Raw genomic sequence first — 26,852 nt, 5'->3', positions numbered from 1 at the left:
CAAACACTTGAAAATATTAATCATGCGCTTTGAAAGATTATCCCCCCCCCCCTTAAAGAAGTTAAACGCTTGAAGACCATTCCATTAAAAAACGGACATTTTGTTCCGCACGTAATGACTAATATATTTCATTAAAAAATATTATTAACATGGTAATGGATAAAATTTCGTTGTTTAAGAAATTACAAATGTATGCATGATTCTTAAAGCAAAAAATCTGTTCATTACCTTTTAAACTTAGTACTTTTTATGAACTGTAGCTTACGGAACAAAATAGCAACTATTTTATGGCATGTCCCTCCGTAGAGATTCATAAACGTCATCAAATTCAAAAACACGTGTTTCAAAATAAAAGTAACACTACTTTTCGGGAACAAAAATTTATGTATTAAGTGATCATTATATGAATGACTCATTTCGCTTACATTTATTATTCAAGAAGCTTGAAGAAGCGTTGCTAAAAAGTGAATAATAAACGAGTATTAATTCATATTGGAGCAATCAAGTACCTGGTTATGTTTAGTACTATTTCCCGATGGAAATTGTAGCAACAAAACGTTTTTTATTGACGGAAGATAACTTTCTTACCAGTTCTCCTGAATCCATGTAGCCACTTCCGTTGGACATTTGCCGTTCCAAAATGGCACTCACGGCTGATATCTGTCTCTGGAAGAAACCACTACCTGCTGAGAATCTTCTGGCGCTATATCCGGACGATCCTTCCGATAATCCACTTCGAACGCTTACAGCACGATGTAGTTCCGGAGGACCTACTCCTACTTCATCCAGCTCTTCGTCTCCTTCTTCTGTTTCTTTTGTCTAAGAAATGTGCATTATCAAGACAAATGATTATTTTGAAAACGGATGTTAAGAAATGTGCATTATCAAGACCAATGATTATTTTGAAAACGGATGTTCAGTATTCGGCGTGTATTTCTATTTACTGCGATTTTTTCCGCTTAGTGCAGTTGTTGTTATTATTATTACTATTGATTTTTATGTGTAGAAAATCAGGAGAAAATTTAAAAAGCAATTCCAAGTGCCTAATTTTCATTGTTACAACAAAAATGAAATGATACTGAGCAAGTTTTATGAAGTAATTGAAGGAAATGCAAGCGTTGCAGTTCGAAAGAAAGAAAATCTAATAAAAATGATCCACCAGGGCCGTATACAAGACGGGGGATGGGGAGGTTCTTAGGGTTCACCCCCTCCCCCCGAAAAGTTTGGTTTGACATTTAAATCTTTATATTAAAAATTTCTTAAAATATTGTTCCGAAAACCCAAATGTCTTTCATATGTATATTAATTGCATAAAACGCTTTCATAACAGATAACCCGACGACTTAAACATTAGCACAAATAGCGCAAAAAATGACATGAAAGTTTTACAACCATACCGCGAAATTATTTTCTGGTTATACGATCCTGTGATCCACAATTGAAAATTTAATTGAAACATAGTTATTAAAAAAAATGCATGACATGGAAATTTTTAATTTTTCTTTGAAATTCGTCTGAATTTTAGGAACCATATTCTTGAATTATTTAGGGAAAGGAATATTTATTGCTATAAGTTTTCCTTATTGCTCAAAAAAAATTGAACTTCAGTTCCATTGGGAAGTTAGTCTACACTTCAAAGGAGAAATTTTCGTTAATTTCATGAAAACTCACTTCAAATGTAAATATTATCATTTCAGTTGCAGGTAGACTTTAATCAGGTATATTTGTAACGGAACGAGTTCCTTATTACTAATTCCTAGAACCCTAATTATTATGCCACAAATTTATTCTAGATTGTTACATTTGCTTGGAACTGTTTAACCTAAATTCTATAGCAGTGTGAAATAAAAGTTGACTACATTATCTTGAGTTATTGATACACTAATTTTAGTTACCTGAGCTTGTACTAAATTGTAATACATTCCCTTCTTCTCCATAAGTTCATCGTGGGTACCAATTTCATGGACAACACCACCTGCCAAGACGATAATCTTATCTGCATTTCGAATGGTTGACAGACGATGAGCAACGACAACCGTAGTGCGGCCGCTGCTAGCCTGAAAATAAGCAGAATAATGTTTCCAAATTTATCATTATAATTTAATGAAAATATTTTTAGATTTTTATATTATACTGTAATAATGTACATTGCTACATTCCTTTCCGTTTGAAAGCGAAAACATCGCTCTTTGTCCTCTAAATATGAAGAAAATATTCCTAATAGATCTGTAAAGTAGACGTCAGGAATGTTGAGCACTGTCTCAGTTGCGAAGTTTATTAGATCAAGAGTTTCAGAGGCATAATGAAACTAGCATATTATACCACAACTGTTAATGAACTTTTTATTATCTGTGGTCATAGTTATACCCTTTCTCGTTCCATGTTGTTTGCTGTTCATTCCATTTATTGTGTTTGTTTCTTTAGCGCTGTACAGAGCTGCATGATCTAGATTGATATTCCAGAATAAAGTCAGGTATAGCAATAACATATTCCGAATGATGGAGACTACATTAATTTGGGGACCATAAGATAAAGCGGCGCGCTGAAGTCCTCATCCGCATTTTAGATTGAAAAGTCTTGTTTTTCTGCTTACGTCTAGATAATCTAATGGAAGAGAACCAATTGACTTCTTATGTAGTCTTCACGTAGTTTTTCGAGAAAAATTTATTGGTTTTGCATTTCATCCATAACGGTCCATTTTGACCTCCTTTTACAAAAAAGGAAGTATTGTATTCGCGAAAAAATTTTCACTCGAAAATCGGCCTTAATTTCCATTTTGCTCACCCCCGAATGAATAATGAGTTTTTTTCCGACTCGACCACACGTGCATATATATCTAAGACGTACAGACACCCGAAATATCCATTTTGAAGATTCCCAAGTTAATTAGAACGAGCTTTCTCGTAACGTCTGTATGTACATACGTATGTATGTGTGTATGTGTCTCGCATAACTCAAGAACGGTATGTCCTAGAAAGTTTAAATTTGGTACGTAGACGCCTAGTAAGATCTAGTTGTGCACTTCTCTTTTTGGTTGCATTCTGATGTTCCAAAAAGGATCTTTTACACCTTTTTAGGGGGAAATCATTGCTAATTTCAATGCAAACTCAACTGGTGTTAAAATTTGGCAAATACTCGGCAATATATCGCCAAGCTTTTGGTCGCCAAGTTTTGTCGCCAACTTAGCGACAAATTTGGCATTTTTTAAAATTTTGTTTTAGTTTGGCCACTAGTGGCGACATTTAGAGAGTTAACCATTAAATCACATTAAATTTGCCAATATTGGGAAAATTAATCTGTATAATTTTTTTTTTTTTTTTTTTTTTGTTCAGGTTCGCAACAAACTTGAGATGAAAATATTTTAAGTGCTTCTTTGCTTACTCCAAGTCCAAGGCACTATTATCATTAAATAGCGTAAAAGGAAGTCATGTGATGCATACATCAGCTCGCTATTCTTAAGCTCAATCAATTAAAAATCTACCGCAATGAAAAATTTAGCATTCGTTCCTGATCAAGGAATATTTAAAGAAAATGAATTTCTGTTAAATTTGGCATTGTAGCTTTAAAGCAAAAAGTTAAATTGATTTACAACTTTATTTTTCCTATGGAGTAAAAACATGTTCTCTTCCATTCACAATGAGGCGAGTTTTTAGTGAAAAAGGTTTATTTCAGACTCAAATTACTTTTTATTAGAGTAATGTGAATATGTAATTTATCTTTGAAAACTTTTCTTATTTTTTAGAATCATTCACCGGAACATAGAACGACCAAAATCCTGGATTCCCTTGTCAGGTCTAACAGACTATGAACTTTTCCTGAAAACGCAAAGTTTAACTCTGCCCTAAAGGTGTGGTTCACATTTCAGCTGCCGCTAGTCCTTTGAATTTTGATAGAAAATGATGAGAAAACTCGTCATCATAACATAGATTTAGTAATTTGGTGGTGATTTTTGATTTTTATTTAATTTTCATTTTTCATTTCACATTATCTACTTATTCTCAAGGAATGTATTTACTTACTTTTTAATTATTAATGTGATACAAAAACTAGACTTTGCGATATTTAATTACCGAAAGGCATCATATTTCAACATGTCCGATTTTTTATGGTTCATATCTGGTTATAATATACATTTATTTCCTTATTTACGTACTAGCAGTACCCACACAGTGATGCCTGTGCTAAAAACGTAATGGAAGTCCGTTGAATAAAAAATATTGACGCCCCTTCCCCTCTGATGTGAAATGATCGTTTTCTTTTACACACCTTTTCAAAAAAAAAAAAAAAAAAAAAAAAATTAAGTTTCTTTGAAATTTAAAACTTTTCGTCAAATTATTAAATTAGATTTACAGTTGCTTTAAAACTCGATTTAGCTAGTGAAGCGGTTTTTACTGCAATTTAAAATATTTCGCCAAATAAACAAAAAAAAGACATCCAATAATATCTTTCAAATGTAAAAATAATTCCGCAGCTCCATTGTTTATCGCCAAACTTGCCCAGTAACCAAGCTATCATAATCCATCCGTCATACGAAAAAAAAAAAAATCCCGTGGAACTTTGGAACCCGTGGATTTTTTCGAATTATAGCCTATGTTACTCAGTAAAAAAGCACCTTTCATATAGTGAAAGAATTTTTCAAATAGGTGCAGTGGTTCCGGAGATTACCTCGAACATATAAGCACACAAAAATCCGCCGTCTCTTTTTATAGTATTAGTTAAGATTTGAATTTCCTAACAAAAAAAGTTGTTATAATGAAAAGCTGTTAGAATAATAAATAAATTATATCACAAAGCAATGTTGATGAGAATGCCATGCATGTTGTATTATGCCTCGAATTACTACGCACACACATGTCAAGTCTCAATCCCCCACGCCCCCCCCCCCCCAAAAAAAACCACTAACATCTGTTGCACATAATATCATAACCAATACATTAATTTCTGACACGCAAAAGCTTGAACTTCAATCATCGGGAGAATGTATTATTTTGATACATATCAGAGAAACTGTTTGTGAAATTAGTAGTGGTAATACAGTGTCGTCTGTTATTCAGTGACTTATCGGTCACCTAAATGGTAATGGTGATTCATATAAAATTAAGCACAACAAAACCAAATGTTAAACGCAAGCCCCACCGTTTTTTCATCTTTTCTTCTTTTTTCTTCATCTTATCAATATTTTAAAATACTCTAAAAAATTTTAAGTAAAGATAGTAAATATGTCTTGCCAGTTATTCTAAAAATTGTTCTTGTGTATGGTCGCCATGAGCTACTTTTTTAAGGGGAAGAGTTCAGTGGGGTTTATCAAACATTTATTTCGAGTTTGTAGTTTTGGTTATTGGTTCCGATGAAAAAATAAAAGTTTTTTTCTAATGTTGGAGGAGGAAAACTTTCCTGGAGAGCTTGAAAAGTCCCTTTGTTTATTTTGAAAAAAAGAAAGAACGCATCATATTCTTTTCAAAAATACTTTCATATATTCGTTTTTTCTTTTTTATTAAAATTTAGTTATTTATTCCCATGTACACTTGTAACCAGGGGCGGCATTTCAGCATTTCATTTGGAGGGTCGAGTTTCTTTAATATGTATTACCACAGTGCGGTCCCAAACACACATTAGGTAACAGGAAGTAGTCAAAAAATTGGTTTAATACGAATAAAAATTAGTGTTTAGAAACAATTAAAATTTTGATTCACTTTCTAATAAGTTACCATACAAAACATCTCGATACTAAAGTTTTTATACCTTTTAGAAAAGTTTTAGTGCATGATTTTTGGAATTCCGGAGAGCAGGTAATCCAGGTAATCGTGTTACTAATCTATCAGTGCCCAGTGCCGTTGTGTTTTGCCAGTACAGCTAAATAGATTTTTTTTTTTTTTTGCCCATTGTGCTTCGAAAATAAGTCTCTAATCTCCTGAGACAAAAAAATCTTTCTCTACTAGCTGAGCTGATTGGAATAGTTAAAAAACAATTAAAGTAACAAAGTTATGTATGAAAACTATTTTTATATCTTGCTCTTCAAAATCACTCAGGCAGCTTCAAAAATTGTTAGGGGCTTAATTTTTCATCATTGAATAATCTAGTCTCGTGGTCGCTCTCAGCTTCAATAAACGTCATCTGCCTCAAGCTCTGTTATTCACTCTTCCAGACTGATGAGTCCATTACAAGGACAAACTGTAATCTCTGGATGTGATAACTAGTTTTTAGGTATATTGCTTGTATTTTTTCCTGCCTCATGCTAAAAATTTTACTCATAATTGAAACATTTTATTTTTCGTTTTCAAAATCCAATCCTGATAATATAGAGCCAACCAAACAGAAAAATAATTATCATTAAATCTTGTGTTAATTTCATTAAAAACTGAATCTATTACTTCATACAAAATATTGAAAAGTCAATGTTTGACTTCACATCATCATGTGGATTTTTGTCACTTTTTTTTTTTTTTTTTTTTTTTTGCGCCTTTTTAAGAGTGGCTCGGAGGTAGATTTTTTTTTGAAAAGTTTCACGATGGATTGAAATATACATCTATGTAAAATCCATTTCCAGTTTCAATTATAGATTGAACTATAGTAGTATTTTGCACAGATCAATTATAGATTGAACTGTGGTTTGAATAGTCCGAAAATTAAGCGTAGCGGATTGAAGATGTTTTGATAGAGTAAAGCATTTTTCAAAAACGTTCTTCAATACAAACAAATTGAATAAAAATTCAAACGAAGTTATACATGAAAAAGGGCATGAGCTTTTTCACCATTGAAAGAATCATTTTGAAATAATTCTTCCAGTCGTCAAATCACTGCTTTGAAGTTATAAAGAAATCTTTTTATGATTTTAACTCTTGAACACCATCTTGTCACTCTGAGATTGCATAATTATAGAGCCTCATAAAAGGTATTTGTTGTTATGTTTTTTTTTTATTCAATAATCACACGCAATTTTAAGGAGTTTCTATGAAAGCATATAATGCATTGAGCAGCTGAAACGTTTTTCTAGCAGAAGAAAGCGATGAAGACTCATTAAACCATACACTTAAAAAATGAGCGTAAATGTGAATGTAAAATATCAAGGAATTTTCTTGCGAAAACCTTGCAGCTACACCACTTTGCACGAGCCTCTCATATTGGACACACCATACTGGGCACAGAAGTATGAAATATTTAGCCTATATGAGAAAATGTCTTTAGTTAAAATTAACCATGGTTCTCTATCAGTTTTCTCTGTTTTGAAAGAGCCGGAAAATACTTCATGAATTTCTAAATCACCATACAAATAACGAAAAACCCTTTTTCCAGTCTGAAAATGTGTTGCGAGTTTCATCAAATAGTTTGTAAGAACCAACGAGATTTTTTTAAAATGAACAATGATTCCCGACTCACATAAATTGAATTCATCGATTTTCTATCATTCTGCTCAAAAAATGTGGGTTTGCGACCGCCCCCTCTTGACCCCCCTATTTGCCGCCCCTGCATGTAACCCTTAGTGAGTGCTTCTCAAACTCTTTTACTAAGGTTGTTTTCAAAGCCTGACAATCAATGACTGGAAAAAACAAACAGAAACATTTTGATCTCTTTTCATGAGTATAACAGGTAAACTCTTTAAAAAGAAAAAAGATATCTCTGGATTCGGTAATAGGGTAGTAAAATGTTTATATTTAGACAAGGTTTTTCAAAACTGAAAAATCAATTTATGATAATAAATGATATCCTGCTATCTTTTGCTTCTTTGTATGCTGTTTACTCTGCGATAATAAATGTCAATCAAGTAGGAGAAAATGTATTTGTTTTTCCTGCTCTCGACACAATGAAGATTACAATATCAAGGATACACAAACTAAAAAATTTCGTAAGTTTTGAGTTTCTCCTCGTGACAGAACCAAAAAGTATTTTTAGATTCTTTTATTATTATTCCATTTTATTTTTTACTTTTGTCAATATTTAATGCTTATGTTTACCACTTGACTTATTTTCATATCCGATCAGGGCTGTAAAGAATTTCTGTAGCTTTAATAAAATATTTAAAACCTTTTACACATGTCCTAACCAACAGTATAAATGGGAAAGGGCCATTCTTTGTAAAAGTGTAATTGTGTCCGGCACATGAAGTTTCATGCATTTCATCCTCATATAAATAATAGCCGATGATCGAGTAACCCGCAAGTTTCAACAATGAAACTCGCGCCACGGCATGATAATTCGATAATATGATTTGGTAGAGTTTAGCATGCTGAGAAAGGTTTTATTGTGACAAGGCTGAACTCGATCCGGTGACTTAACTGTTTTATCGGTAAGATTGTCATTTTAGGAGAAGGAAGAAACGTAAAAATGGTCAACAATGACCGTTATCTACTGGAGTTAAGGTTTAATCCACTGGAGTTAGGATTAAAACTTAAACTACCAAAATATCACCAAACAGGCAATTGCTGCGTTCAAATGTAGAAGCAAATTTTCACCCGCCATACCATGACGAGCAACTTTCTAGTTAAAAATAATAATTTAAAAGGGTAATGAGCAAAATGTTGCTGCTTAAGAAATCACAAACGTTATTTGTGACTTCTTAAGCAAAACATTTCGTTTTTACCTTTTAAAACTATTTCTTTTTTATGACATGTAGGAACCGTCACGTGCGGAACAAAATGACCGCATTCAATGGAATTGTCATCTACATAACTTTTTTTTAACGGTTAAAATTATCATTTCTCCACAAACGAGCTATGTTTTCTTTACGTTGGAACCTTAGCTTTCAAAATCTACATTTTTTTTATATTAATAGAGCAAATATAAAGCAATGCATACATAGAACTACAGAAGTTGACTTTGGATGTCCTGCACGTGACACATGCAAATAAATTAAATTTTTAGTAACAAAGTTATTTAATAAAAATAATACTGCGTCAGTATCTTTGTTAAAAATGTAAAGATTAAATAACGTTCTTACTCTTGTTCATTTAACATATTAAAATCTATAACAAAATGTTGGCGAAATTATCGAGTTGAATTGTCACACACGTGACGGTAGAATGCCCCGAAAACTTACTTTATGCATGCACTAGTGGTACCCGCACGGCTTTGCCCATAACAGAAAAATTAAAAGGTTTTTTGGTTCGCCTGTATATTTACAAATAATGTCTAGTGAATTTTCTCGCCAATTGGCTTGTACCCAAGTTACGTTTCCACGTTATGATAATTTAGTATCTCGCCAATTGGCTTGTGCCCATATTACAGTTCCACATTATGATAATTTTGTATCTCGCCAATTGGCTTGTGCCCATGTTACGGTTCCACGTTATGATAATTTCGTATCTCGCCAATTGGCTTGTGCCCATGTTACGGTTCCAAGTTATGATAATTTCGTAATTTACTCGTCCATCTTATGATAATTTGGTTCTTAAAATTGGAATAGAAAAAAACCATATTGAATTTTCGAAAAATCGCTTCGAGGTGCACACCCCCATGCTACAAACTAACTTTGCCAAATTTCATGAAAATCGGCCGAACGGTCTAGGCGCTTTGCGTGTCACAGAGATCCTGACAGACAGACAGAGATTCGGACAGAGATCCTGACAGACAGAGAGACTTTCAGATTTATTATTAGTAAAGATTACAAGAGGGATTTAACATTTTACTTCATCGAGCTATACAGTCGAGTTTGCTTGTAACGAGCCTCGATTTAATGATGACCCGGATTTACCGAGAAAATCAGACACACTCGGTTGGTACAATGTTAAGTCTATGTGAGCATAATTTGCTTCAAAAATAAACCCCGGCTATCAAGAGCAATATTTTCGATTCATTAAATTTCCATTGAACCCTTCTCTCCAGTACAGCTATTCCTTTCACAGACTCTTTTTTAGCAGTCAGAAGTCTTCTGAAAGTTAGTGAGGAGTCACAAATTTTGTAAACAAGTGAACAAGTGACGATACAAACCCCCTCCCTTTTTTTTTCTTCTTTTTTTCTTTTTCTTCATATTTTGTGGAGTGCATTAATTTCGGGCATATTAAAGCTGAAATTCAAGCCAAAGCGAGTAGTAAAATAATGAAAGATAAAAAAACAATTCAATTTTACAAACTTCTTTCGATCTGTATAGAAATTTAACATAATAATAATAATAATAATAATAATAATAAATAAAAAGTAATTTGCAAGAAATTTTCTAATATTTTAGCCATTTATGTGATTTCGAGCACTTATATATATATATATATAATAAGTTATAAAGAACTAATATCATAGTCCCTTCACGCACGTTGTAAATAAGTTCGACAGTTCTTATTTCCACCGCTATATGTTTTTGATGTATTTTCCTGCAGCTATTTTTAAAATATCAAAGAATCTACATTAGAAGCACAAAATATTAATAAAGGACGAAAAAAAAAAAAAACCCTTAAAAACGTAGAAGATTTAAGTTTTGGATGGAAAGAAATCCACGAAATTTTTTTTTTTTTTTTCCTCATTGACTTTTTCTCTGTTTTTCATTTCTCATTTCTTTTGTCCGCAGGATCGAGTCCTTCGCATCAAGAAAAAGTTTTCTTCTAACCCTTTACCTCTTGTGTACTGTTTTTATTCGCTGCTTTGACTTCTAACATTGGTTTAGCTTTATTATTCCAATAAAAAATCAAGCGTTTTAATATGATTTTTTTTATAAAAGTCAATAATTGAAGTTACATTATGATACATTTTATGTTGTAAAAAGTATTTGGTTTTTTTTTCAATGAAAAATTGACAATTTATGTACTCAAGTCATCAAAATAACTTGACAGTTAAAAGGTTCAAGTTTTTTAAGCTTGAAAGTCATTTTCTTTAAAGAACCAAAAAGCTTTCAGACTATTTCAAGGTAGACGTCAAATGCTGGAAACTACGAACTATACAAGCATGCTTTTTACCTTATCAAGGGCTTTCTGGACAACAGCTTCGCTTTCTGTGTCCAAAGCAGACGTTGCTTCATCCAATAAAAGAATTCGAGGATTTTTTATGAGAGCTCGAGCAATGGCAATCCTTTGCTTCTGGCCTCCACTTAACTGGGTACCACGTTCACCAACAAGAGTATCATATTTCTGGGGAAAAAATGTTACAACGTTATAAAAGGACTTTATTATAGAAAAAAATCAGAAAGAGAAAGCAAAAAAAAAAAAAAAAAGCAAATAATCAATCAACAAAACAGAATAAAGTACATCAAATACACCGCCAGCTCAGTCAATTCCAGCCGAGGACTGCAGTTTCGTGAGCGGTGTATTTCATGAATTTCTGCCTTAGCCCTGGCAATAGGGCGGTAACTTACTGAAGAAAAAAGTAGTTATATTTCTGGGGAGAAAAAGAAATAACGTTATAAAAGAACTTTATAAAAGAAAAAAAAATCAGAAAGAGAAAGCAAAATAAAACAAAACTTAAAAAAGGAGAAAAGAAAGGAAGAAAGAAGGAAAAACAAGTTCAAACAAGCATATACAAAAACAAGCAAGCATACACAAAAAAGAAGAAAAATAAAACACTTCACTTAAAAAAATTACAACATGACGGTATTTCACAACGTAATTTTTAAATATTTTTTCTAAACTATTTCCTATTTGTAAACTTGAAACATTTGTACATAAAAGAATAGCCTTACAGAAATGTTTCAGTTTAGTGCAAATTGATTTCTTTTATTAAAGTACATTTGAGGCAGTGAGAAGCAAAGGGATGCAAGTGGCAAAATTAAAAATTTGGAGATAACCAGTACAAATGGTAGGTGGACCTCTCCTCTGTCTTGGGGCAAGAGATTGTACTAGTAGCCCTGGTAGGTGCTGCTATGCAGCATGATTTGGAAAAAAATTTCAATGAAAGCCTACCTAGGATTTGATCTTTAATCACGTTTTACTCGAAACTTAAAATAGTCTACTTGCATCCCTTTGCTTCTCACTGCCTCATTTAATAATTTTTTTGTATGTGCACGCAGAATTAATATATTTTTATTTAATTATCAAATCTTCATTAATAAGGTAGTGAAATATAATGAGTTTTGGGGAACTTATGAGCTTTGTGCGATCAAGAAATGTGATGTGCATTGGACACAATAATACTGGAATTGCTCAACATTAGTCCCTTACTGACTATTTTACTTATGAATAAATAGGAAAAATCAAACATAAATAACACAAATGCAATAAATAACATAGATTTATATACTTGTCAAATAGAGAAAACTAAAGCTAAACATAAAATCGTTTACAATTTCTAAATAGTGTTCCTGTTTAATGTGAATAACTAAGTTTCACTTTTGACAAACAAGAGAGCTAAATTGATCATTAAATTACAGACTATGATTTTCAGTATGATAGTGCTTAAGAGCAAAATTAACTTTTTAAAAAAAAAATGAAATTTTTTGAGCGTGCAAAAAGAAGAAACATTCCAAGTTTACGGATACTTTTTAACAGAATAATTTAATAACACATAATATTTCGTAAGCACAATGAGCTGATATTTGCACATGAGATTTTACGTAATTATATGAGGTGTTTGATAAAAAGCTAGATGACATTCTATTTTGAAAGTCCCGAATTCGAACGTTCGAAATTCGAAAAAATTAAAATTCAGACGCATTTTTCAATCGTTATAAATTTATTTTCGAAAAGTTTTTTTTTTTTTTTTGCGATAAAATGTTTTTTCATCATGAAAGAATTGTAAGAATTTGTAGAATCCATAACTCTGCCGGAATACTTAGAATATCAACCTTTCTAACAATTTCAATAACACCTCACATCACTAAAACATTATTCCTTTTTGTGACGTCCACAGTTGAGCGATACATCACTTGAGAGCTTTTCAAGGCCATAAATTACTGCTTGTTTAAATGAGGAAAAAAAAAAAAACGATTGTGCTCGATTTTAAACTCACTCCTAATTATCACGATAGTTTCTTTTGCCACACAAAAATTGAAAAGGGAATGTAGTAATATAAAATAGTATTGCTGTGAAATTTGGAAAATTCCGAAATTCCGAAATTAAGGTACACTAAAGTCCCTAGGATTAAAAATTCCGGACTATTCAATTGTTGAGGCGCTGGATAAATAGTTATTGAAGTATCTTTAAAAATGTTGTGAAAAAAAAGGGGCAATGATCCTAAATAAAACGATATAGACATTCTCACCAGCGGCAGGCTGTCGATGAAATCGTGCACATTGGCCAGTTTCGCTGCTTTGATCACATCTTCCAGTGTTGAACCACGTTTACCAAGTTTGATGTTCTCCTCGATCGTGCTGGAGAAAAGGACTGGTTCTTGTCCTACTAGACCAATGTGGTCTCGTAACCATCCCACGTTTAAATCTTTCACATTGTTTCCATCCAGCTCAACCTGAGAGAAAGAACACTCACTAAGATAGCTGTAATAATAATAATAAAATAATAATAATGAAGCATAATAATAATTATGATATAAAATTAAAAAATAAATACTTCAAAAAAAAAATACTGCTTTTATTTATACTACACTTCAAAAAAAAAAAAAAGTCACACGCATACAAACACACAGGACAGACATTTTTTTAAAATGGTCGAAATGGACAGGGACTTGAGGAGCACATCTCAAAATGCGCAAATCCATCAAAATTGGAACATTTTTTTCGAATCTGATACTTTTTCTAATATAAGATTTAGAAGGCTGTAAAAATTATTGATTAATAGCGTCAAAAAGCAAACGAATGTTTATGTTTATTCAAGGATGTTGCACGTTGGTAGTTTTTTTGGAAGTTTGGAATGAAAGTAAACGGGGAAAAAAAGGATTAAAAAAATATTGCAAAAATCCATTTAAAATCTCAAATAACCTTAAAATATTCCACTGCCACTGATTCAAGGATACCGTTGATATCTCTTTTTAATCTATTACAGAAAGTCGCAGCCTACTATTTATACGTATATTAACCTATCATAAATCTAACAACGAAGTATTCACCCCTAAAACGTATTAAATATTTAAAACCTACAATTTTTATCTAAAGTGGTGAATATTAGTTACTATATTATAAGTCTAAGGGCATATTTTTCGACATTCAAATCCAAGCCGTTCACATAATCTACAGGTCAATTTACGATGATTGATCATGTTGAATTCTGTTATTTTTTCGTGTTAAATTGCTCTTCCTTCCCTTTCTAAAGACGAGGAAGGTAAAATCAAGCCGGCTATTCGTTTACCGTTGTGAAAGACCTTTCATTTTCTAAACTATCTTTCGTTCAATTTGCCATTTGTACGCAACGACTCACATATTAGGTTTCTCTGTCATGGTTTAAAATGGAAAAAAGCTTCGTTTTAATAAAATAACATTTATTTACTAACTTTTCCTGCCTCGGTGTCATAAAATCTCAGGATCAGTTGAATTACTGTGCTCTTCCCGCAACCACTTGGGCCAACGAGTGCCACTGTTTCTCCAGGCTCTACATTCAGAGTGAGGCCCCGTAGAATCTGCGAGAACAGTAATACATAATAAGTAATCGCACAATAATAAAATTATTAGTAACTGGAATAACTAAAAGCACATACAAATACGAACGACAATATGGATAAAGTGTCCTATTCTATTGGTTAGCTATAAACGTTGAAAGTTTGATTGACATATCGAAAATCCAGCTCAATACCGTCATAAGGGTAAATTCTTAATTTTTGGTTTTATGACGATATTGCAGAGATAACATGTTGGACTTCGTAATGAAATGCAATTCAACTTTATTATTATCCGCAGACTAAATTTAATCACGTTTAGTTGTATTTCGTTTAAGTCCAACATGTTATCTTTGCAATATCGCTATAAAACCAAAAATTACATATTTGTGCTTATGGCGTATTGAACTGGATTACGGTACTCTGAAACCAAATTCTTCTCCAAGTCCGCAGCTCAGATTGAAGAACTTGAATGTAAATAAACTAACAGGAAAACAAAACTGATGAAAATGACTCCCCACCAGCTGCGAATAAATTCTTTCAATAAACAATGTAAGCTCTCCGTTAAAAAATATCCTTGATCCAAAAACAGTGTTTTTTTCTATTATTGTGACACCTATGAATCACTAAAGAATGCCGTCTGCAGAATCTGAATCATTCGCTGGAAATATGAACAGTAAGGATTTAAATTATTGAGCTACATTTACTATTAAAACCAATGTGAGAAAGCATATGTTTGCATTACTTACAGGAACAGTTGGTCTGGAAGGATAGTTGAAGACAACGTTTTTGAATCGTATGTATCCTTCAACAGAAGGTGGCATCTTTCCCTTGGATGAACTGCTGTCTATGAATGGTTGCTGAAAGAAAAAAATACACATAATTAATTGGTAAAGATTTTATTTATTACTTTTTTTAATGTTACAAAATGTAACAATGAGTCATGCTAAATTCTTAATTAATAACTTCTATCAAGGGATAAATATAGCTATGTCGTTCAAAGGATTCGTTAAAAGGATTATATTATCTGTATAATATATAGTGTGTATACGTGTGTAAAGAATATACAAATAATTACCAGTTAAACGTACCAAATATATTTCATTGAATTTCTATGATCTTGATTGCTTATGACACTATCAACAAATATTCATCCAAATTAGTTGGTGAATATAGCTTACAAAAAAAACTTTCGTAAACTGAATTTTGGACTTCTAATGCAGCGGTGCCCAAAGTGTGTTCCGCGGAACCCTTGGGGTCAGCCGAAGGTTGAGAAGTGTTCCGCCACGGTTGTTGCAAAAACTTCCACAGTAATTTGCGGAAAAAATGAAAGAAACAAGATCAAAGATTCAAATGTCGTGTCACATTGCAACTATTAGTCGTCATTAGCAGTGACGTACTGGGCCGCCCGCACAGTACGGCAGCCTATGGACAAAAGCCGAAAATGCGATTTTTTTTCCATCTTGTTTTATTTTATTAATCCTTTCATAGTGACCTCAGTGAAATGGAATTTCAGCTTTTAATCCGATAGCATAAAACAAAGGATAGAAATCATATTTAGTAGGCTCTTCTTTCGCGCTGAGGACACCTCGGCAGTTTTTATAAATTTTAGTATGGAAGGTATCAAAGAAGATGAGTAAGATCCATTTTTTCGTTAATATATTTGAACAAAACTTTTTCGTTAATATCTTTAAGCAACGTTTAAAAAAAACCCTTCAAATAAATATTTTTCAATTTTGATCCAAAACATTCCGAGTTTCTGAAATATTTTGATTTAATAACGATCAAATATCATAAATAAACGCGTATTTTCTGCTTTAAACTGCTTTGAATAGTTCTGGGGGCTTCTCCAAAAACCTAACATTTTCCAATCACAATTATTGTTTGAAATAAAAATGCTTCAAAAAATTTGAAAAAAGGTATCCTTACTCTTTGTTAAGCACTTACCAAGAGAAAAATAGAGAAAACTCACTTTAACTATGCTACATCCTCAAAAGAAGAGGTCAAAATTTCAAACACCCGGAGAGTGAGAAGCAGGGTTACTAAATGAATTTCATCACAGATTATCAAAAATGTGACTATATTAGTGAAGAAGTAATTGAAGCTTAAATAAAAAAATACGGTTATTTCATGACAAAACAAAATTTATGTAAAACCGCTCACAACGGACACTTCTAATTTCTTCGAATCCAAGTCCCTTTAGACAGGTTTTTTTCCTTATTTACTCATATTTATTTAATATACTTTGGAATACAAACTGCATTAACTCGCAGCTGACATTTACAAATATTATATTACTAAGTAATATAATATATATTACAAAATCATCCCATCAAGAACGACTTTTGTCCACTTCGACCGTAAGAACGTCGCACTGTGCGCCGAGGTAACAGAAAATTCCCGGCGCGCCGACGCCTTGAGCAGCCGTTATTTTTTAATGACTTTTTTTTTCATGAAAATCATTTTCTTTTGAATCAATATTTAAACATTGAGTATGCTTACAAAAAAGTTACTGTATTATACTTTTCGTTTTTATTTTATCACACCTTAATAGCGTATAATATTGTGCTTTTTCATAATGTCAGATTGTCTTTTTTTGTTCTCATTTCATTTGACACCTCCAGAAAACTGTATTTTAAATTCAAAACATGGCCAAAGATGTAGCTTAGGAGAGCAGGAGGACACCTGTACACCAGGGGTGGCCAGTAGGGGGGCGAGAGGGGGCTGTCGCACCCCTCCCCCCAATCTTTCGAGCAGAATGATAAAAAAATGGGTGATTTCAATTTATGTAAATCGCAAATCAATGTCCATTGAAACAAAAATTTCACTGATTCTCAGTAACAGTTGATGAAACTCGACACATTTCCAGACAACAGCAAGTGTTTTCCGTTTTTTTGGATGATGATTTAGAAATTAATGAATAATTTGCTGGCCTTTTGAGGAAAAAAAGAAAAAATAAACTGATGGTAATTCATCAATCATGGTTAAATTTAACTAAACAAGTAGTTTCCTCATGTATGTTAAATGCTTCATACTTGAGTGTTCAGTTTAACGTTGCTATACCCAATATGAGAAGCTCGTGCAAGTGGCGTGAATGCACGATTTTCACAGAAAAATTCCCTGGCATTTTACATTCATTGTTTCGCCCACATTTTAAGTATGTTTATTTAACTAATGTTCATCGCTTTCTTCTGCTGAAAACACATTTCAGCTATTCAATGCACAATATGCTTTCATAGAAACTTCTCAAAAATACATGCAGTTTTTGAAACAATATCGCACATCAACAAATACTTTTTCTGGGGCTCTTTAATTATGGACGGAGTGACACAAGATGATCTTAATGAGTTAAAACCATAAAAACATTTCTCGATAATTTCAAAGCCTTGATTAAACACCTTGATGAAATCAATCTTTCGATGGTGATAAAACGGATGCCCTTTAATAGGTAGGACTTCGTTTAAATTTTTACTCAATTTGTTTTTATTGTAAAGAGTTGAATAATGCTTCACTTGATCAAAACATCTTCAGTAGCTAACCTTATTTTTCGTTCTGTTTCATGTTTCAGTTCAATCTACACTTGAAACTGTCATTAAATTTCATATAGATGTGTTTTTCAAACAAGCTTGGAACTTTTCAGAAACATAATTTTTACTCCGAGCCAATTTTAAAAAGGTGCAGCAAAAAATGAACTTAGAAGCGGTGAAAAATATCCAAATGATATGAAGTCAAACAATGATTTAATATTTTGTATAAACCAATAGATTAAGTTTCTCATGAAATCAACACAAGAGTTGATGATAAATATTTTTCTGTATTCTTTGCTTTATATTATTTGGATTGGATATTGAAAACGAAAAGTAAAATGTTTCATCTATGAGTAAAATTTATATGAGGCAAGAAGAATTGTTTTGCGAAAAGAGATTAGACTATTCAATGATGTAAAATGAAGCATAATTTTTAAAATTGCTTGGCTGATTTTGAAGAGCAAGATCTGAAAAGTGTGTTTTTATACATAACTTTTGTTAATTTAATTATTTTTTAACTATTCCAATCAGCTCGGCTAGTCAAGAAAGATCATTTTCATATTTTAGAATCTTTTGAGAATTGATTTCAAAGAATAATGGGCAAAAAAAAAAAAAAAACTTTTATCTTTAGCTGTACTGGCAAAAGAACACGACACTGGGCATTGTTGTTATCAAGAGTATAGTTAGTTAATTTAGTAACAAGATTTCCTGTTCTTTCGCATTGCAAAAAATCATGCATGAAAACTTTAATATGAGGTAAAAACTATACAATCAAGATGTTTTACATGTTAACTTATAGTAAAAGGAATGAAAATTTTTTTCACAAAAATTTAAATTGTTTTTAGACTCTGATTTTCATTAATATCATACGCATTTTATGACCACTTCCTGTTAGCCAATGTGTTTTGCTCCATACTTAAGTAGCTAATATTTAAGAAAACAAACCCTCCAAATGAAATGCAGTAATGACGCCCCTGCTCTACACGAATGTAAAACCACGGAAGCTCTAAATTGAAGCTATAAAATTGAAAAATTCAATTTTCCCAGCCTTACAGGAAAAAAAGGATATTATGTCGATTAAAGTCTGCGACAGCAGCCGTTCGGATACGAGAAATGGTAACGCACCCTGCTTTCCCAACTACAGTCAAGTTAGCCAAAGTTTTCGTTAAAAGGACTTCATTTCTGAAATTTTTACGGGATAGCCCTGAACGTTTCACTTCATTAAGAATCGTCTAAAATTTTTTATTTTGGACTTAAATTTCAAAAACTTACTGGAGGAGCCCCTTCAACTTCAGCCCGCCCCCAAAATTATAAGGATGCATGAAAAAAAACCCCGGAAACTTTTCGGGTCAAGAATCACCGAATACCCTCCACATTATTAAAGATGGACTAAAATTCAGTTTTTAAAGCCTCAATTTCCAAACTTGTTCAAGGAAGCAGCGCTCCCGGCTACAGCCAATAAACGTCTAAAACTTCTTTTCTAGGTCGTTAATTTTGAAAACTTTTCGGGAAAGCCTCCTCTTCTCCCGCCCACAAGAGCCCTCTCACAATTTTATAAAAGTTAGTCTAAAATTTCAATTTTAGAACTTCGATTTCGAAAAATTGTTGTTGAAGATTACCTGAGATCTTTATCCTTTCATTTTAATTTATCAAAAAAAAAAAAAAAGCCAAAAATTACCTTTTTTGAAATTTAATTTCAAAAAATTTCCAGGGGAGAATCTCGAACTCCAACTCATTTAATATCAAAAGATAAATCAGGGGAAATTAGCAAATTCATTTCACTCAGAATAGAAACTTAAAAAGATTGCTTACTATTGCATAAGACATTAATTTTGAAAAAAATCGTGGAGCGTTCCGAACCCCATCCCTTTTCCTAATGTCATCAAAGATTGCCTACAAAGGCGTTTTTGGTGTCTCAAACCACCAAAGGAGTTTTTGGTGTGCATAAATTTGGAAAAGTTTACACGGGTATGCCCCGACTCTATCCCTCCCCAACATCATTAAAATATAAATTTTTTTTCATTTTTTGGACTTCAATTTTTGAAACATTTACAGAGGAAAATGCAGATGATCTATATAATTTCCCGTAAAATCATGAAGTATGTCTGCAATTACAGTTTTAGGAATTTAATTAGAAAACATTTCAGGAGGAAAACTTGTAAGTTACATATCTCTCACATCATTGAAGCTCGTCTAAAATTTTGTTTTTAGTACATTATTCTCAAAAACATTCCGGCGGTATGCCTCTGATCTCAGCACTGCGCCAAAGTTATTAAGTTTGTTCCAAGTTTTCGTTTTAAATACTGTAATATCGAAAAACTTCCAGGGGTAAGTTTCCGAACCCCAACCTTTCTAACGTCATCTACGATGACTTACTCGTACTATTGCGTATTTAGGATTTCAATTTGAAAAATTCCCGTGGAGAAACCCGAGTCCCATTCCACTAACGCTGCCTAAAGATTTTCCACAACCGTGTTTTAGCATTTGATTTCCAAATATCTAGCAAATATTTCGTCTCCTAGTCACGAACGATAATGGAGTTCCATGAATTAAGTGTGAAGCACCAAGTGTTCCGTGACCTAAAAAGTTTGGGAACCGCTGCTCTAATGTATCAAACATGACGCCAACTTTTGCGACATACCTGTCGATTTTGTATCATTTATCTTTTCTCACATTCAGGTTCTCCCCCCCCCAAGTCTTTCTATCATTTTTTATTTTACAGGAGAGCACATACAAAAGCTGACTCTCATCCAACAAAAATATAAAAAAATATTTTCGCATTCTTTATTTTTTAACGACATTTTTCAGAGCAGATAAATAATATCGGGCACTTATGACTAAATTTCTCAAAATCATTAGTCAGTTGATTTTAACATTCTTAGACATCACTTAAGCTCTTGGTTACATTTACAGAGGGGGAGGGGAATTGGCATTTTCCATATTTAGGCGTATATGGGATAATGCAGTTCAGAAAGCCCATAAAATAATAAAATATATTATTAAAAATGGTGGTCTGCCCCCCCCCCTTCCTAGCTTCCTACAATTCCCCAAACTCCGAAACAGCAGAAGTATTTAACTTCAAAATTGCATAACATAAAATTTAAAACAATAAAACAATTATTTTATCTAATTAGACGAAATGTAGTGATTTACTCGCTAAGTGAGGTGTAGGAGGATCACCTAATCAAACATAAAAAAACTGCCAAATATTATAGAAATATATATTTTTTTTATTTTTATAATTGTTATCTTTTCATTTTCATTTTGATCCATGTGAGCCGGATTACAAAAAAAGAAAAAAAAGCTGTCACTAGGTCCATCCAACAGGTCAAACCACGCATTGTGGTACGTACGGACGACCTTGGAGTGTGTTGTGATGTAATGTTATGAAATGTCTTTGAAATTGAAAGCAGCTGGATGTTAGGGCTAAAATGTTATTTTTCATCTAAGAAAAAAGATTTGACAAGTGTACTGTTGGGGGGGGGGAGGGGGAGTGGAATAATAACTTAATTATTGTAATAACTGTTGCGCAAAAGTTCTAAGATCAGTGCAACAGAGAATAGAGTTTCATTTAGGATTAGAAGATAATGCTTGATTTTAGAATGAAAAAGCATGCTTTTAGCGGGAACCTTCAGCCAAGTATTCCTACTGAACAATAATTTTTCGAAGTGTTTTCGTTTTCATGCTTTTCCCCTCATTATTTACTTTTATTTCATCTTCTTTTGAAGTTTAGAAACAAAAATTAGCAATTGGTGAGCAAAGTGTTAAAATTACTCTATTTTTACAGTTTATATTCGATTAAAAAATCTTTGTGTAGTTGAGAACTTTTACAAAATGCATTTAAAACTGTATATTTGTAACCTCATATTTAAAAATAAAATATAAAGTGTCACATGACCATGAAAATTCTTTTCTTATTTTGAACATGTCCTTGTCATAATAAAGAGCATAATTTAATCATGCCTTTCTTACAATAATAAGCTGTACGTAAACACCCTGTATCTGAAGCTAAGGCGGAACTAAATGCAATATCCCGACAGCCAATTATGACAGCCAGAGACAACAGTTTCGTCCTTGTTATGGACTCATCAGTCTGGAATAGCTAAAACTTCGCTGAAGAATGATGACCTCTTATTGATAACTTATGAACTGGTAGCTAAAATTAATTTAGTACACCAGTGAGAGTCCGCAAGCAATGAGAGATACGGCCAACTCGTAAGGTGAAGGAACAAGCTTTAGTTAATACCTCAAGTCGTCCTTGTCTTGCTTTGTAGTCTCTGGGTGTCGCAACCGAGCTGTTGGTATACATTTGCACATTTATATAGTAAAAAGAAAAATAAAAAAATGCAGCGATATTTTCCCTTTTTTATTAGTAACATGTTTAACACTCTTTTTATCCGCTGGTAATTCCGAACCGTATCTTTATAAATCAATTTAACTTACCCTGTCAATGATGTTGTAAATTTTTGCTGCTGCGCCTCTCGCTAAAGCAAAAGCCTCAAAGTATGGAGCAGTCTGTCCTATGAACATGGATCCAGACATGATGTTGAAAAAGATCTGTTGAACAAATACAAAATAACAATCAGGTAATACGTTAAATACAAACTTCTATAAGTGAGATTTTAAACATTTGAGTCATTCTACGTCAACGGGCCTAATTTTTCAAATCGTCCCCACTCGACCACCTCCGATTTGAATGAAATTTTATAGAGGTATAGAGATGTCTTTAAAACCAACCTATGCAAATTTTTAGCCGCCGAGATCCAAATCCCAAACTAAAATCCTTTTTTATGCTTATCGGAAAGATCACCATCGCAACGAAAAACTCTTTTTATACGAAAAAATATGTTATTTCTAATGGTGCCAACAAAAACGATGCAAGGTGACAAACTTGAGCTACAGCACATTAAAAATGTGCTATTTTTCATATGAACGATTTTGACAGCCACTTTGGATGGCAATATCTTTTACAAAATCAATATTTCCTCCCTACAACTATAACCCATTAAAAGCAAGTATTTCTACAATGGAATCACGAAGCATGAGCTTTTGAATTATTTTTGTTCAAATTTATGACAACCTAAAATCCAGGAAAATTTTCCATGTCGCCCTTTATCACAAGTTCACGCGCATGCTACACAAAATCTTACACAAAAATAAAATTCACAAAAATACTTAAATATATTAACGGCCAAACGAACTTTAAGTGCCTAAAATTTGAGGCTTTCAGCGTGATAAAATTATCTGTAAACATGGTCTAAACTTCGCAATTAGGCACAAAAAACTGATCCGCCATTTTGGATTACATTTTTCGGAGATCCTAGATCCTCAGGATTTGGCTATAGGAAGCTGAAAATTTGCATAGGTTAGTTTCAAAGGCATCTATACATCTCTATAAAATTTCATCTAAATCTCAGATGGTCAAGTGGGGACCACTAGGTCACTTGACATCGAATAACTCATTTGAGTGCTAAGCTTTAAATGCTACTCTTTGAATCTGCGCTTCTGAAAAGGGAAAAAAAAGTCTGGGTTTTTAAGTCCTCTTTCCAATAAAAAAGAGAAAAACTCATGAACCAAATCTTGCATCATCATAAACATATGCTTTACAAAAAGTCAGATAACAGTCAGCCAAATCAGGTGAGGAGATATGTGACAGTCGGGGGATTTGGACCAAAATTTCGCACTAATACTTTCGTTTGAACAATTCCTTCTCTAATTTTTGGCATGTAAAACATCATAACATACGAATCCACTGGAAAATTTAAACCTTGTGATCTAGCACACAAATTTATATCAAACAAAGGATATTATGACGTAGTATAATCAAAAAAGTTTTTTTTTTTAAAACTTATTTTAAATGTCTTATAAAGGTTTTTCAGCAATAAAGCGATGTGATCATACTTTAAATTTCTATTTTAGTACAATTTTCTGGTATCGTTTTCCGATAAAGATTCATATTTATTTATTTAAAAAAAATACTCATCCTCCCCCCTCCTATGATTAAAGATTAAAAGCCGTGACAATAAAAATTTTCGTTACTTAAAATCAAAAAATATATATTTACAACAACATATTTTGTTGCTGAACTCTTTATAAATATATTTTCCAATGATCTTTTCAAATCCAAACAGAATAATAATAATATTAAAAAAAACTTATTGATTAAACTGCAAAATAAAAAATAAATACTTACAATTATGAGCACACCACCATTGTAAGCGTTATCTCCATTTTCCTGACTCTGTATGATGAGCTGTACGCCGTACCAGAATGCAAGAGCATATCCGGCAAATATGCAGCACCATGTGAGTCCAGCACCAATGCTTGTCATAAGTCCTCGCTTTATTCCTTTCTTCAATGCTGGTATCAGACAATTTTCATACCTAATAAAAATATGCTATTCATTTCAAAATTTCATATTATGATTCAACTAATCTTACTTTATAAGTAGGTAAATGCTGAGCCATTTAAAATGTATCAACAATGGAATGCACAGGACCATCGAGAACCAAAACGGGTCTCTTGTCAGTTTGATCACACGGCCCCCTTTTTTCCATAGAATTAATAAAATTTATAGTACTCCGATTCTGAGTCGAGTCCCGCCAAGGACAGGGCCCTTAGTTTCCGATTAGGCTGACATGACCTCTCGTCGGATGCAAAGCAGTAGAATGAAATGATCGACACATGTGATAAAAAAAGTAATGACCAACTTATCAAATGAATCACATCACACTCCATGGTGCCCTGTGCCTATGTGCCTATCACTATTTTTGGTTTAACCAATTGGATGGGGCCCTGAAGACACAGTTCTGACTTTTTTTTTTTAATTTCAACCGAACAATTCCTGGTCCAGCATCCCGACCAGGCCCTCATTGCCTGATTATCAAATACAAGTGGAATGCGGTGTTAAATCGAGAGTAGTAATTTTGTTCAAGTTTTAATCGTAAAAAAAAATTGCTCAGGGGCAATAAAATCTAAATGTGGGGTGATTAAATTTTTTTGCATATTTATAATTTTAAAGCTATCATATAAAATAATTTCTACCTTTGTATTTCCTTCTTTTCTCCGCCAAACGCAACAACAGTACGAATGGCAGAGAGGACTTCTTCCGCAACGGCTCCAGCCGTTCCATAGGCTTGGAGTTCTTCTCTCGCTACTGTTGCTTGAATCTACAAAATGTTGATAAAATAACGAAAGTAAGTAAAATTTCAAAATAAATTTTTATTTATTAATTTAAACTACAGTGGTACATCACTTTAGAGAGTAATGCTGCAGTAAACTTGTTACCTTTGACATGATCGCCATAGCTATTGTCAGAACAGGGGTAATGGACAGAATGACAAGAGCTAACTTCCAGCCATAATAAATTCCAGTACAGACGCAAAGCACAGTTGACGATAAGAAACCTATACAAATACCAATCTTTTCGCCCATGCCGTCTTGAATGCGGGTTAAATCTCTGAAACGGATTTATAGAAAAAAATAAAGAACTTGATAATTCAAACTAATTTGTTAAGAACAACATATTTTAAAGGCACAATTTCCAACAAAAATACTCTCTCTCGTTTCGGCGATTGTGTTTCTGTTTTTATCATTGACAGAGAAGAAATTGTACACAATTACATTAAATCTAACTAAATAGAACGGAATGTTTGCACTTGTTTAATTCCTTATTATGGTATGTAGTTTTTTTTTTTTCTGAAACATAGCATCCCATCGGGGCTGTTTTAAGGGTTTCTGCCTCCTGAAGGTGGTACATACATTATGCTCATGAAACTCATCATAAGATGTTACTTTTCCGTCAAGATATCAGCATTTCATATTTGAACCACTGTTCTGTCTTTGTCTTTAATTTACATCTCCTGTTCGTATTTTGAACATCATTCGAAATTACTTCTTAGTTTATACATCTTAAAGGAAGCATCTACGTTCCTTTTAGAAATCGTTTACACCTAAGGTAAACTATCAAAACATACTATATCATTATCAAGGGTACATAAATTATATTAAAGAGTTTTAATCAGGTGTCGTTTACGATTGTAAATGTGAGTACGGGACTACTTTGTATAAATAAATGCAGGAAAATCGTGTTCCTGATTGCTACAATTGTTACAATTAGTAGCATAACTGAAAATGCGGACTGTGATATGAATAGAATATTTTATAATAACAGAAATGAGCTTCAGTGTAATATATTCTTCGGCGTTTTTTCACCACAAAATCATCTTGAAAATTAGATGCTTACAGACAAAAAGCTCATAATTGGGTTGTGCTGAAAAGTCTATGCCCATGCAAAAAGTGCTGATCCACTTTTAGTATGTGTACACTGGCTTAATATATATCTACAGTGATATCTGCACGCCTGTTGACAGTCATTAATTAAAAACATAAACTTACCCTGTTATACGACTGGCGAAATCTCCCGTTTGATTTGTGTCGTACCATCCAATGTCTTGCTTCAAAACAGATTTCATGAAAAGACAACGAATCCTGAAGGCCTGGTTTGCGGCTGCGAGACTGAAGAAGCTGACAAAGACGTAATTGCACACAAGGAACGCACCTCCGAAAATGGCATTTATCATGCATAGGTTGGCAGTTTTCTGAAGAAATTCTTCTGTTGTTCTACAGGATTGTAGAAATTTTCATTATAAAATAAATTATTTCGGTAACTACAAACTGGCACAAATTTGAAAAATACATTGTTTCAAAATTATTTAAACAATATTGAAAAGCTGCAGAGGGGAAAATAACTATTTCGTTAAACGTTCTCTTTTCTATAGTTGAACCAGCAGGAAAAAGAAATAACAACTCATAATTACAAAAAAATTGCAGATTACGGCATACACGAGTTTCGGGAAAAGAAACCTCTTTTTCAATGCAAAATAAGTAAACTTATGGATGGAAATACATCCAACAAAAACAAAG

The 26,852-nt window shown here is 32.8% G+C and overlaps 1 protein-coding gene across 1 annotated transcript in view; it reads right to left on the bottom strand.

The window, feature by feature from the left end:
- LOC129232541 (ATP-dependent translocase ABCB1-like) overlaps nucleotides 1-26,852 on the bottom strand; it is an 84,324-nt gene that overhangs the window by 40,164 nt on the left and 17,308 nt on the right. Inside the window, exons 5-15 of the mRNA XM_054866680.1 lie at nucleotides 26,325-26,549; nucleotides 25,215-25,386; nucleotides 24,972-25,096; nucleotides 24,121-24,310; nucleotides 22,371-22,484; nucleotides 15,150-15,260; nucleotides 14,299-14,424; nucleotides 13,117-13,320; nucleotides 10,881-11,051; nucleotides 1,896-2,057; nucleotides 589-819 (exon numbers count right to left, since the gene is read on the bottom strand). Of these exons, the coding sequence (XP_054722655.1) occupies nucleotides 589-819; nucleotides 1,896-2,057; nucleotides 10,881-11,051; nucleotides 13,117-13,320; nucleotides 14,299-14,424; nucleotides 15,150-15,260; nucleotides 22,371-22,484; nucleotides 24,121-24,310; nucleotides 24,972-25,096; nucleotides 25,215-25,386; nucleotides 26,325-26,549 (1,831 nt within the window). The remainder of the gene's footprint in view (nucleotides 1-588; nucleotides 820-1,895; nucleotides 2,058-10,880; nucleotides 11,052-13,116; nucleotides 13,321-14,298; nucleotides 14,425-15,149; nucleotides 15,261-22,370; nucleotides 22,485-24,120; nucleotides 24,311-24,971; nucleotides 25,097-25,214; nucleotides 25,387-26,324; nucleotides 26,550-26,852) is intronic.

The sequence above is a fragment of the Uloborus diversus genome, chromosome 1 (genome assembly GCF_026930045.1).
Source record: "Uloborus diversus isolate 005 chromosome 1, Udiv.v.3.1, whole genome shotgun sequence".
Classification (NCBI taxonomy): Eukaryota; Metazoa; Arthropoda; class Arachnida; order Araneae; family Uloboridae; genus Uloborus; species Uloborus diversus.
The sequence above is the reverse complement of the archived record's forward strand: the minus strand, read 5'-3'. Positions and strand labels throughout refer to the sequence as shown.